General features: G+C 37.5%; 1 protein-coding gene across 1 annotated transcript in view; it reads left to right on the top strand.

The window, feature by feature from the left end:
- LOC138114116 (uncharacterized oxidoreductase YtbE-like) overlaps positions 1-14,201 on the top strand; it is a gene marked incomplete at its 5' end in the record, with an annotated part of 45,293 nt that extends 31,092 nt beyond the window's left edge. The window contains 5 exons of the mRNA XM_069023251.1: positions 1,044-1,135; positions 6,209-6,391; positions 6,904-6,963; positions 9,139-9,240; positions 14,091-14,201. Coding sequence (XP_068879352.1) covers positions 1,044-1,135; positions 6,209-6,391; positions 6,904-6,963; positions 9,139-9,234 — 431 coding nt within the window. The remainder of the gene's footprint in view (positions 1-1,043; positions 1,136-6,208; positions 6,392-6,903; positions 6,964-9,138; positions 9,241-14,090) is intronic.
- Between the last annotated feature and the right edge of the window lie 590 nt (positions 14,202-14,791).

The raw sequence follows: 14,791 nt of genomic DNA, 5'->3' as shown, positions 1-14,791 counted from the left end.
ACATGTCTATGCATTTTATAGAATTGGTCAGCTCAAATAAATACTGGATTAAGAACAGTGATCAGACTTCTGTGTTCACACCGAGACAGACTTTTCATCTGTAGAGTAACAAACTGAAATGCAGCTCAGGTCAATCCAGACAAAGTTCACATACTGAAGAAATTAATCTGAGTTGTGGTCCACAGAATGCACAGCCTAAGGAGACCCCTACAGCCTAGCCCCAGCTGCCTTCCCTGCTAGCTGTGTTTAGCACAGCAGAAGGACCAAAGCACCCCAGATGAGTCAGGGCTGAGGGGTGGTGGCAGGCCAAGACTGGGAGTTGGCCTTTATCACATCTGAGGTTTGAAGGAAGACATCTGATTTCAGGACTGTCAGCTCTTAATTTATACACATGCATGCACACTTGAGGTTTATGTAAAAAATAGCCTTCATATCACCTAGGTCCCATTTAACTTCATTTGCTTGTCAACAGGAGTTGAGAAATCTAGCTATATTTTTAAGCTTCATGATTCTTGCTAGATACTGCTCATTTAATTGAAGGTTTTACACTGAGTGTTATGTAACATCTTGTAATGATCTAACAGAAATATAGGCAGTGTGACATGGTTCATTTGGGCTGCGTGTCCTTGGGTTGTATTGCTCACACCTTATTAGTCCTCAGCAAATGTTCCACTTTCCTTTAGTTTTGGCAAGTGGCTTGGAACACCATTTCCTTCTTTTCATTCTGGTGGAGTCCAATTGTTCTTTGCTTATACTACATTAGCCTTTCCCAGAATTTAGCCTGGAGTTTTTATACACTGGGGAGTTTCCAGTGTGTTTAGATTATAAAATGATTTCCTAATGTGACTGTGACAGAGCCATGCTTTCAAGATAACACTGTCAAACTAGATTTTGGTGCTGTTTTTCTGTGTTTCTTTGCAGTATTTTACTCTACAGAAATGATGTGAAAAATAATTTTTTCTCTTGAAAGTGATATTTTTCAAATCATCCACCCAAGTAGTTAGGATTGTCCCAAAACTTTTTCTTGTTCTGGTTTTCTTTAGGTTTGTGTAAATCTATTGGCGTAAGCAATTTTCTTATCAGCCATCTTGAGCAACTAAAGGAGGACTGTGTGATTACTCCACATGTTAATCAGGTGAGTGGATAAATGTATTTAAAGTATCTGGGTTTGGGTTTTTACTCTGGTTTTTTTGGCTAGCAACGTCCTCCCCACTCCTATGCATGAAAGGCTACACCCAAACTGTTGCCTTAGTCATACAATTTCTTCTTCCATTTCTATTCACGTATTGAAAACCATTCAGGAAGATGACCCGAAGGGTAGGGAAGTCCTTCCTCAAATTTCCCCCACCCAGTTTCTCCCAGGCTACTTGTTTGTGTCTGGATTTAAGACAACCAAAAGGTCCCTGTGACAGTTTATTGATGATAAAACAATTTAGAAATAAAATTCAAGAATCACAGACCACTGAGCATCTTCAGAGTGAACAAGTTTTTGGAAAGCCTGTGTTCAGATACTTTTGTACTTCCTGTAAGCAACACTGAAAGCCTCAGTTAATTACAGATCCATGCAAGGGTGCCCTTTCCCTTGCTCCCCCCTCATTTCCTATTTCATGTAAATTCAGTGAGCTCCTCATTTAGGCAGGTGCTGTGACAGCCCTGGCAAAATTTTTTTTGCTGCCCTAGGCAGATCTAGGATAGCCACCTACGTACCGGCAGGCTGCCAGGACACTCGACAAATGTTCCCTTGTTGCAGGTTTCTGCCTCCAGCTGTGCTGGAAGTTCATGCTCCCGTTCCTTCCACCTCCTGCCAGAGAAAGTGTGCTTATGCTGACATGGGGTGTGGGAACTGGAATGGATGGAGTGCAGGCACGGGCTTTTCCTCTTTGTACAGGTGGTCAGGATTTCTGGCAGCTGTTTATGGTTTAATGTCATTAACAGCCATAAAAATGTTGCTCAGAGTGTGACTGTCAGAACCAAACAATTTTAGCTGTCCACTAAAGGTTACTAAAGGACAATTAAGTAATGTTAAATTAGCATAACACCATATAAAATATTTAAATTCAGTTCTTCAAAATAAACCATTGAAAAATACGTTAAGGTGGGCAGGTTGATGACTGTTTAATAGTTGGTGACTTTACCAAGGTTCAAGACATACACACCTACAAAGGCTTACTAGAGTTTGGCATGAGTTGTTACTGCCTGTTAAATGATAGTAGCTTTTCAGTGTTCTACTAAGTCACTGCAAGGAAAAAAAGTGGGTTTATTTTTTGAAATTTCTTCTTACCCACAGTGTCAAAATGTTACCAGTCTTACTGTTTCAGTGGTACTGTTTCATGGAGACAAGCTGTTTCTTGGTGCTATTTGACAAAACTCTTTTTCTGAGGCTGAAAAAGAGGAGACAAAAAGTTGAGGTGGTGGTGATCCTTAGGGGTGGGAGAGGGCGCCTGCTCGTCATTTCTTTGAGATGCTACACAGCATTGTTCTGAATTGAAAACAAAATCCAACAATGAATTACCCCTACCACTGCAAAGTGCCCCACCTTGAACAGTTTTGTTATAGCATTAATTTATACTTTTCTAGAGTTAAAGGAATCTTATAAACTATACTTCAGATTATCCTCAAAAGAGTATTTATTCTGTTTTTTGCTTAGTGTTAGAGAGTTACTGAGTCTGATGGTGAGATTACTTAAGCACCATCAAATAAGTAATGAATTTCTAAATTCAAATTGGGACTGGAAATGCTGTATTGAGTTCTTATTTCACTGTCCACAATTTATAATACAGTTTTTTTGCTATATTTATGCATAAAATAGTGTACTCTTTCAATGGACTTACTAAATGCAAAACATTTGCAAATAGTCATTGTATACAAAATCTAAATATTGAAGAAAGGAGTGGAGGAAAACCACTTCCCTTTTAGAATTCAGGGTGTTCTTACAACAGTCCTTTTAACAACAGTTAAAATTGAAAGTTGGGGGTGTTCTTCTGTGAAGAGGAAAAATGAGGAAGGCAGGAGAAGTAAGCAATACTTCTATTTTACAAACCAAGTTTTAAGTACTGCCTTTCTTTTCAGTTCCTGGAAAAAAACCCCAGTATTGTCATATCTTTTAAAGAAGTAGGAAAGGCCTGTCTTTTCAAGAATATTGTCTTGCTAAGTTATTTTTTAATAAGCAAGCACTTTTTAAAATTTCAATATACTATTAAAAGTACTGGTAAACACTGTAAAATGATGGTACTTTATTCTAGCATCACATAGAGTGAAACTTACAACCTGGAAGTTCCAGGTTTGTATGCCAGAGTTTATAACTGACTTGGCAGTAGGAAGTTTGGATTTATGCTCAAAGAAATCTTTGAAGTCTCTCTGAAGGCTCATAGGCCTCATTCATTACAGGGAAAAAATACATTTTCTAAGTATTTAATAAATATATGTTTCATTTACTAAAGTGATGTACTGAACCCAAATATAAACTGTTCCTCCATGAATTCCATGTAGGAATGCTCATCAATATTTTTCCAGTCTTGGAGAAGTGCAAATTACTGTGTAATGACCTCAGAGAGACTTAGTTATGTTGTTGATACTGCCATTAACATTGATCTCTATTGTGTAAATTTGTACAAGGTAGAAATGTATATAAGACATAAGAAAACAGCCCCTCTGTACATAAACTCACCTGAACTGTTCCTCTATATAGGAAATATTTACAGGCTTGTATTTCAGTTTCATAAAAAGAAATAATTGTAAGACAGCATTCCCACTGAGAAAATTACTGAATTCCAGATGTGCAGAAACTTTATCATGTGAAAAGGACCACAGCAGGGTGGAAAGAGTAGGGCCTCTGTGCACCATCATCTGAGGTATGACTTTCTAGGGCCATGTGTCAGGATTGTTACTGGGCTCAACTTTTCCCCATTTGCTGTGACTGTTGTAAAAAACCAGCACTTTGGTTGGAGGTCCCCTGTGGCTGAGCAAGTAGCAGCTGTGAAGTTCTGTAATGTGAACTGCAAACTGTTCTGTTAAACAGATGCCAGTTTTTACATGCCAATCAATCAGGGTAGGGAGCCAGAAAAGATCAAGATCTTCCTCTGCCATCATGTGACAGACAGCCCTTGCCTGAGAGAAGTCTGGTGATGAAAATAGCAAGGGTGGGGCAAGGCAGGAAGTAGGAATTGTTATTTTGAGGGGAAGCAAAGTTGACCACTCACCTTATGCCTCTTGTAGCTCAGGATCCTAGTCCCTTGCATTGACATACTGCTGGAACCTTCCAGAACGTTTTTATTTAAAAAAAAATAAATTTCATTTTATGCATTTGATTATTTTAGTAATATATCTATCTAAGAAGAAAAATACTTGCTTCTAGCAACACACTACTCCATGTGACAAAATGTGAATCACAAAATTTGGGAGTCTCTTGATTCAGTGAAAGGCACAAAATATGATCTTTTCAGGTGGGAAGTAGCTGTTGCTATGTATTCTGCTTGTGAAGTAGGCAGGTGATATCTCAGCATACTGCTCTTGATTTAAACATTTCTGGTGTAACCTGGAACTGTGCTGCCTGGAATCTTACTAAACCAGCAGGTAAATTCTGCTTGCAGTTTAATTAGTAGTAAATGCTGAATAAGTCACATGATGGCATAGAGGCACTGCAGATGTTTCAGAATTTGATCCTAAATACGTAATTCTTTATTTAATATTTTCTGAGCTACATTATTTGCTATACTTAGTGTAAAGAACATCTGCTAGAATTGCTTATTACTCTTGTAATAATCCAGTAATACACCCTGCTTGCTCTTTCTTTTCTCCTCTCATAGTTTTGCATAGATACAATGAGAATATTTCGTATTCAGCTCAGGTGCAAACAAATGAATAACTGTATGACCTAAGCACTGCTCTCACACATTTAAACGTGAAATACAAAGGGTACTCAAAGGTCAAGAAACATCAAAGGTTGAAGACATGGATGTCTGCTGCTTGAACCTTGTTCCCGAGTCCACCTAGTAATTTAGATCATAGCAGCTTTAGGCTGACTCAGCCCAGCCTTCCAGGGGCACAGTTTTTTCTTAGCTCATGTTGAATGACTGCCAGCCTATTGTTCCTGACTATTGTTGTCTGAAAAGACAACATGTACTAAAGATGAGAAACAGGAAATGTTCATTTGTCCTCTTTGTGGCAGAAGAAATTTCCAGATTCCACGTGTTGAGGTAATTGCTCAGAAGAGTATTTTTCTTCAAAATGCGCAAGAGTTCGATCCCTGGAACAATGGTGATGAGCGGTCACAAAAATCCATCACATGATTATGTATTTTGTAAAAGAAAACACTACCCACTTTCATCAAAATGCAGAGGAATGTATGCTTCTTACAATGTATAAACTGTGAAATACTTATTTAAATAACTTATTAAAGAATATTACAGAGTTTCTCTTTTGGCTTTAGCTGCATGCCAGAATACGTCTCTCCTCTGAGATCATTACTGTCCAATAACTTCTTTTTCATTTTGCTCCCAACAACTGTGTCTTTGTAGCTTGTTACTTTTCCTCTTTTAACTGGTTCTTGGCAATTTGTGATCTTCCTACCTACAAAGGGTCTCCTTCACACTTCATACCACAGCAGGATTGCTTCCCTGCATAAGCTGATGGTGGCACCACACAGAGAATACAGGACTTGCCATGTGCAATCCATGCCAACAGGCTTTGCTTCCAAGGTCAGGTCCTCATCCTAAGCAAATTATTCTGGTTGGTCGCTGCAAACCCAGCCCCTGCTCAGCCCCCTCCCCTTGCCTGTGCAACTCAAAGATCATTAGAAAGAATCATTAGTAAAGAAACAGGAAAGGACATAGATTTGGGGAAGAGAAAGTAGTCTCAAAGCACCGATAAAAAAGACCTGATGCTGACTTCCACTGTGTATTTGTATATATTTCTTAAAAACAGAGCAGTATTGAAAGTCCAGCTGCAGGTCAGGCAGACAACTGCACCTTGTTTCTGAGGGAAACATAAAATAAGGTAACTGTTGTGCCAATTACTGCTAAAATACTTGTTGATTAATACCCTTCACGTGTCTTCTAAAACTAATACCTTACACCTACTTCCCAGAAGCAATGATTTCACCCATGTTCTATTTTTAAAACAAGAGAAAAATTATATTCATTTTCATTGATGTTTGCTATGAAACATACTCTCAGGGTTTTTACTAAAAGTTTATTTCTATTTATCTAAGGTTGAATACCACCCTTTCCAAAGACCTCAGGAGCTGGTTGATTATTGTCGGAGAAGAGATATTGTTTTTGAAGGCTACTGTCCTTTAGCCAAAGGTGAAGCACTCACACATCCTACTATCATTCAGCTGGCAAAGAAGTATGGCAGAACTCCAGCACAGATTTGCATACGCTGGAGCATTCAGGTAATGGAGGGTGGTAATAAAAATGTGTCTCCTTTCTGAAGAAAAAAATGCAAATAGTTTGGGGTTTGTGCATCAAACCAGAATTTATACAGAAGGTATTTCTGCTTTCAGTATGTTGATATTGTGTGAACTGATGGCTGTACTGGAAATTCAGAATGTAGTTCACAAATCATGCCAGTATTTCAAATATTAATTATTTTAAATAATCTGGTTGTAGAGAATAAGAGCCACCAATAAGAGATGTTTCCAAATGTTACAAGCAGTATCCCTCATCATTCCATTTCTGTCACCATTATATTTCTGTCACAGTTGATATAAACCATGTAATGTGTGTTGGAAGTCAACACAGTGTATATAACTGCAGTTTCAAATGGCATAGAGAAATGTCAGTGTCCCCCAGAAAATGAAATTAAAACCTCAGAAGATGTGAGGAATTTATTGTAATGTTTTGAAGACAGATAATTTTTTTTAAAACTGCAGATTTTAATGATGAGAAGCATTATTCTTTTCAGAATGGGATTGTCACTATTCCAAAGTCAACAAAAGTGGAGCGGATAGAGGAAAACTGCAAGGTAAGATTTAGTTATGCACTCAAGTCTGACTAACATCCAAGTAAGAGTTTTTAATATTTTGGTCTGCCTTCCCGTTTTCCTTCCCAGTTCCATTCTGGGGTAACTCAGTCAAAATTGGCAAATGATAGTACCATAAAATGACCACAATGTAGGAAAAAACCATAACTCACAAATGTCAGAAAAGAACTGGAGAACTAATCACTGTGTATAAAGAAAAATCCATAGAAGACCTTTTGTAGTTGATTTTTTTATTAATAGTTCTATTTATTACTTGTCTGGTTGTAGAACATCTAATCTGCTTATGGTTATGTTCTTTTTGTGACAGGCACATAGGTCAAGTTTGGATGCTATGCATAACAGTTTTATGGAAGCTTTAACTTGGGGATAACTCTCCAAGATGGGGACCTTCGAAGGAGATCACAGTCCTGCCAGAGCTGGCTCTTCCCCTACCTTCTCCTTCTATTCAACATGCAGAAAAGGTCCCAGCATGAAGGGGCTGGAAAAAGAAAAGTGGGAATGAATGAGAATTGGCAGCATGAGTCCTCCCCTGCACCTTTTTAAAATTTCCTTTTCATACCAAATAGTTTTAATTCATTAATTTCTTTGTCTCTCTATTTCTCTAATCTGAAAGTGTTCTTTCTTTAGGGGAGGCAAAACCACAACTTATTGTTATTTCCAAAAATATTGTAGGGGTATGAACTGTTTTAGCAAATCAGGAAAAAACTTTGCAAGAAGACAGGAAACTTCTTTCTGCTATTTTTATCCTCTGTGTGTGTGTGTATGTGTGTGTGTGTGTGTGTGTAGGTGTAAATCAATATACACATAATGAGGCTTTCTGCTGGTGGCCATGCCTGTTTATATAGCTCCTGCCTTGACTGCTTATTCTGACATACATACTGCCTTCTGTGGTACAAGCACAGCTGCTTGTGGTACTGTATTGGGAATCAGATCAGAGAACAAAACCAGTTTAAAACTCCTCCCTTATACTTTATTTTCCCTGGTGATATTTTAAATCCAGATTAATTTTAATTTTTACAGAATTTACTCTATGGCATCACCAATTCATTTCACACAATGGAGGAAATGTGTTACATCCAAACTTAAAACACTAAAGATGGAGAGAGAAAGAAACTGGCACAGTTGTTTATCACATCTCCCTTTTTTTCTTTCCCTCATGTTTCTGTGCTGGCTTGAGTCTCTACCACTTCTGGTCAAGCTGGTCCTCATTAAACCCTCAGTATATAATATATAGGGTTTCTAGTTCTGTTGACTGGTCCCTGGTTTAAGCTTAAAAGGCTTGAGAGAGCACTGAGATTTGACTACAAGGATCATTCCAGAAAACAGTGGTTGCTGGATAATGCAGGATGGGAGGAGCTCATTTGGCTACAGTTCAAGCTCCACAGAATCTTTTTACTGAGCACAGAGGAGCTCTGACAAAGAGAACAGAAGCAACTTCCTGATGATAATGTCTCAATAGGACACCTGCTAAGAAAGCACTGACACCATTGTTCACATTGCAGGTCTGGCCACAGGAGAAGTCAGTGGCTGTAAGAACCTGTGTTTGAAGATAGGTGATGGCTTTCAAGTTTGAGTTAGTACTGAGGCACTGTAGCACTCTTTCTGTATTTAGCTGATTTGTAAAAGTTTTGTCAAAGTAGAGTCATAGAAAGATAGACACAGCCTTTGGTTTGCTAGCTTTGTGAATGTCCCGATATCTTCTAAGAATTCTCTTTGTCTAAAGTCTTAGAAAGAGAACTGTAACACTCTAAACTGAACATTGGGATGTAAGTGAAATACTGAGCTCATTCTTCCAAAGAGATTGCTATCAGGGTATTCCTATACCTCTAGCAGTGACAATAGAGAGTGCTGTCAAAACCAGCCTGGACACTACCCTTGTCTTGGGCCCTTGCCTGAGGCATGAAGGCTATGAAACCATCTTAACATAGCCTACAAATAAAAATAAGTCACTAAAGGAGCAAAACACCCAGTGGAGCCTGTCATCTTGATGGAGTATTTTTCTATGACAAAACATAAGAAGAATTTTCCAAAGGAAAAATATATAAAAATTCAGCCTCACATTTAAATGAATTTTGGTCAGTTAAATACTAGAATATATATCAGGTTGTTGATTCTCATCATGTGTTCATGATGTTAACTATATATGCATTCCTGCAGGTGTTTGATTTTACAATAGCAGAAGATGATGTTGAAATTCTGAATGGAATGCATGATGGGAGACATGTTTCCTGGGATCCAAGTTGCATTGTGTGAATCAAGGTTTGAGCTATTTTTGCTTTCTCGGGGATCAGCGACTCATGCCATGTAATTTAAATTCAGAGAAGGTTACAGTAAGAATCTAATCATGATAGTGATGTCTGCTAATAACGATCACTGATTTGAAATCCTTAACATTGGCAACAGACGAAAGGTATTTTTGAGGGTAGTACTTTTGTACAACCCTCAAAGAGATTTTCTATTTCCATCTCCAATGTTTTTCCTTAGTTCAGTGAAGTCCATGCAAAGACTCCTATTTATACCGTGGACTCTGCATCAGGCTGTTTAATTCAAAGTGCACGAGGAGATACTCCTTGAAAAATGTAGGGCAAAAATGCTACCTGTTAGTGTACAATATAGGCGTTTAATATGAAATAATTTTTCAAGTACTTTGTAAGAGAGATACAATATATGACAAAGAAAAAGCTGGATAAAAAAAATGTAACTGCCATTATCATAACAGTATTTATGTTGTACAATATACTGCAGATCTCCATCAAAAATATAATCTCATTGTAATACACAATATCTGAGCATCACCAAAAATGTTTTATGCATATCACAGCATTACTATGGCATTACTCAGATAGTTCTATGCATATTACTTACTAGCCTGTAGATAAACCAAAGCAGAAATCTTTCCAGACAAGTCCATGTACAAATAAACTATTTACAGGGCCAAGAGGTGAGCAGTGAGCTCCAAGAGCCAAAGAGACATCTTTGTTATTACTTACTGGAAATTGGGGTGAGTTTTGTGTAGCTTTTTGTGAGAACTAGTTTAGCTTTCATTTTGGGTTTGTTCAGGAAATCTCATTAAGAAACTATACTGTTGTTCAGATTTTCTTATAAAATAGGTGTCTATATAGAGAGATAAATATGGATATATGTAGCCCACAGATCTGTTTTGAGAAATACGCCTGCAGAATCTATTGGCTTAGTATTCAACTTCTAGTTGCATTGGTTTGATATTTTAGGAGTTCCTGTGTCTAGAAAGGTATGGAAAATCTGATTATGATTTATATTGTGTGTGGACTTCCTGAGGCAGTTTTCCCAGTGCTGTTCTGCTTTAGTCATATTGGGAAACAAAGCTCCTTAGCTTTTTATCAAGAAGTGACTTACAGCAATCATATATTTTAGCCTGCATTGTTTGTCCTCAAAGTGTAGAGCTTCTATGCAGCTTGGCTAAAATCCAGACAATTTTACCTTTTGGGTAACAGCTCCTCAGAATTATTGTCTATTTTTTTCTGGCAAACTTTTCCACAAAAATTTGGCTAGAATTGCCTCTAGAATCATTTTTATGAAAAACAAGATATTGTGTGAAATGCTGTTCACTAATACCTGCACAGTGTGTTGTTCTGAGAAATATACACAATCTCCACAGCAAGGTTGTTTTCTAGTTTCAAGCATGGCCTGCAGTCTGAGGGGCTCCAGTACCTGGGAATGCCACTCTAGGTGTCTAAGAACAGCTCTGTACCAGGCTCTACTGTTGTGATGAGGGGTTCAATAGTCAGTCCAAACCGTAAAGCTCATTTATAAAACTAATGTAATTTTTAGGCCTTTTTTAGCTTTTGCAGAAAACTATGGCAATGACTAAATGAAAGTTGGAAAGATTGTTCAGAAACAAACCTTTCTACCAGCTAATACTGCTTTTGAAAAGTCACTTTATAGAATAACACCGTAGCAATATAAAAAAAATTCAAACTGTGCTGTTGAGGTACTCCTTACTTCACAGTGTATCTGAATTAATAAAACAAGGACTAGAAGTGAGTCATGTGCCTAATATTCCCTAAATATGGCTTTTGGCAGTGATGACTTTTTAAGAATTTAAAAAACACAAGTTGGAGTTTCATTTCTAGTTCTCTCTGAAGAAACAGACATCACATCAATATACTGCTTCCAACATAGATGATGTGCAGAAGGAACCAAATCTTTATGTGAGTTAGCAAATTCTAGCTCCAGTACTACCAGAACAGGGTCAGTTAGGACTAGCTACGTGGCTAGAGCTCCATAATGGTTAGAACACTTTTGGGGTTTTTGCACTTGATTCTGGCTGATCACCTCCCTGTTCTGAGCTAATTGGAATTAAACCTGATTTTCTTGCTAATGCCCCACATAGGTGACCTTAGGCTACAGTGAGAATGGCTTTGAATTCATTAATATATTTCAGTGTTCCTTCTGTCTAAGAGATTCTACAATGTTTCTGGTGTCTGCACCTGCTTTTGTGAGGAAGGCAAGCCACCATTTTCTCAATCTAAGGTCATGGTATCTAAGCAGTTCAATGACTAATGAGAGGAATAATCAGAAATAGTGTTACTAAAAAAGCATTCTTCTTAGGGAGTAGCTGTGGCAAGTTACAGTTTTAATCTGATACTTTTCTAATTACATTCAGGGTGAATTGTTGTTGGTTCAGGACTTTTTTTCTGTGGTGGGATTTTTTTCATTATTATTTTGTTATCTTTCCTAGCATTTCCATTGCTGCCAATTAGTGGCTTTATAACTACAGAAGAATTTAATTGCAGCTGTGTACAAAGTGAGGTGTAATTTGAGACGATACAAGCGTTTTAAGTGCTGGGACTCAGCTGACCCAAGCTATCTTTCTCCCAGGTGTGATGAGCAGTTTTGCACATTGTGCCTCACTAATAGCCATTGTTTTCTGCTAGAAGCTATAATGGCCCAAGAGACTGAAACCCTGTTATTTCCTGTGGCCTTGGCATGTATCACTGAAGCCTCTTTCTTTGAATGTGGTGGTATTCACAAGCTTTATACCATGTTTGTTAATTTAGAATCATTGAGCAAGTCCTCTTTTACTTTTGGTGAGGTTGCAGAAGGAAAGACGGACTTGGTGGATTCATATTTTATGCTCCTATCTACATTGGCATTACTCTTGCAGTAATAGTTTTCTTCCTAAGCAAAGGTGGCTGAAGAATAAGTCCACATCACCCCATCCAAATGAACCTTTCTAAAGTACTGCCAACACTGATCAAAGAAATAAGACAACTAATAAGAAATTGGCAAGTGAAGATTTAGGAGTAGCAGGGAGGAGTGATTTATGGTAATAGAAGACCAAAAGGATACAAAAGTGCTGGACCTACAAAACCAGGAAGTTGATTTCCATTTGTTATTTCTTCTTTGGTCAGTTAGCCTGGAGGTGCTCATTTTTTAAGATTTTGTTTTGTTTTAAACTCAGAATTTATCTCTCAAGTGAATTCTTGGAATTATATACATATTCTTCCCCAGGGTTGAAACTCTTGTTCTTATTTCTGTAAAACAAACTTTCCCTAGAGAGAAAAGTTTTTCACCTTTCTACAGTGACCCTTTTTAAGATACATCAATGCATCCATTTCATCTGTGTAACCCATCATCTTGCCAGTAGGATCAGGGAATACACCAGAAAACTGAAGGCACTTTTTCTTCCCTATCATTATGTCATTTATGGTGGTGACTGATTGGGACACTCCTTTTCAGTTGAGATAAACCATTACTTAAAATAAGATGCAATTTATCAATGCTATCTACCTAAGTGCAGTCAGCTGCCTTTGCAGGAGTTCTGTGACTCCAAATGGAAGGAAACTCTCTCGAAACAAACAAGGAAAAGAAAAATATAAACTAAAAGTCAGTGAAAAGGGTGAGGCCATTTTCTGTGCAGCCAAGTAGTTTCCTGCCTGACTCTGAGTAGCTTCCTCTCTTATTTTTCTTGCTTCTTTCTGCTTTTCATCTCTTATAGTAGTGGAGATGAAGGCACCTAAGAATGTTACATTGGAAAATAATGGAAATGGCTTTTTAAAGTGCATATTCAGGAATTTTTTTTAATCATGCTGCAGAAGTGTTTCTGTCACACCTGTCCCCCCAACATGACTTCCAAAGCATTATTTTCTGAGTAGCATGTGTAAAAAAGAAACTTTAATACTGGTAGGTTCACAACTCTACTAGGCCAAGCCAACTGAATAATATTCACACCTCTTTTTGCACTGCGGTTAACCCATGCTTTTGAAAATGGGGTAAAGGTGGTGTAGCTCCTGCTGCTACTGATTGAATCCAAGGCAGCTAATTCCTTCCACATTGCCACACCCCTTCCAAAGCTTTGAAGCTCACCTCTCACTATTGTGCATTGGGTAAAAATAACAGATAAGCCAACCTTCTGAATTTTTTTTGTGTTGCTGTGTTGGGAGACTTTTCACGTACCTAGATTTTTGGGCTTTTTTAACTTTTTGCAGCCTCCAGTAAGATATCTACACACTTGAAAGAAAACTGACTATTTGCACTGTATTTGCCAGTGCTGTAACACGTATCACTGTAGGGCACTGGAGGTGTGGCCAAAGTTGTGGGATGTGCTGCTCAAAGGAGCCCAGCACCGACTAACTGTAGCAGATCTCAGTGGCTGTGCCCAAGAGGAGTGTTTGTGATCATAATAGTGGCTTGGCCAGCCAGTGCCCTTTGAGAAACATTCCGTAGTTGAACTACTAATAGGAAGTTCAAGAATATATTAGCAGTTTTCTCATCCTGTTGATGATTGCTCCATATATTAAAGTGTGTTACAGTTTTGGGTACAGTGATATCCATGCAAACCATTGCATGTCACTTTCTCAACTACTTCAGTTCTTTCCCTTCAGACTTGAGCTTTTCCTAATAATACAGTCAACTTAGTGATCTAAAAATAAAGTACAGATTCTCACAAAAATGAATATAGTAAACTTTTTAAATTAAAACGAAAAAGGCCACTTAATTAATATTACTTATCAGCATCAAGAACTTAAAACCAGACCATCTAAATTAAAGAATACTAATACTGAACAAATATGTGTGCTTTAGTCTTTGCAATGTTCTCATGACTTTTTTTTTTTTCTCCAAACCAGGTTTTTGATTCTAATCTGAGGAAAGAAAATATGGAATTTTTGAACACTGTGAATATCAACAGAAAATTAATTCATCTAACCTATTCCCTGTGGAAAGAATAATTTAAAACCAGATTGTTCTAAACTGGAAAAGTGATGCAACTGAAATAATTTAAATAAGTTTAAACTAAACAATAAATCTGAATTTTTCTCTTAGGTATTCAGTATCACTCAAGAATCAATATAAATGGTTTGTATTTACTCTGATGTTAACAAATTAATAAAGTAATTTCATTTACTCTTTGTAGCTTTCTTACAGATACAGAAATACTTTCAGCGTCTTCTCTGCTCTCTTGGAACTTTCTGGTATAGTCTCCCAGTATGAGTTATCTCACAATATTATCATTTTCTTCTGCCTTCATGTACTTCATTTAAGGTGTCATTTGAACCCATTTGAACAAATTAGGGTTTTGGGTTTTTTCCTTACATATTTTGAAAAGTATTAATTACTTGAAGGCACATAAGAGCATGCTACATTGCAAGTAAATCCTGACAAATGATTTAAAATGCAGAATATTTGTTCAGGGATTTTAGCAGAATAATGATTCTGACTTTATATTTCTTCTAGTCATGTGAATTTTGGGGGATTCTGCAGGCCACTCTTGATATTTTCTTGGTGACCAAACCTGCACTCTGATACTGTTTCACAAATCTCCTGTCAT

Source organism: Aphelocoma coerulescens, chromosome 8 (genome assembly GCF_041296385.1).
Source record: "Aphelocoma coerulescens isolate FSJ_1873_10779 chromosome 8, UR_Acoe_1.0, whole genome shotgun sequence".
NCBI classification, from domain to species: Eukaryota; Metazoa; Chordata; class Aves; order Passeriformes; family Corvidae; genus Aphelocoma; species Aphelocoma coerulescens.
This window is presented reverse-complemented; position numbering and strand designations above follow the sequence as displayed.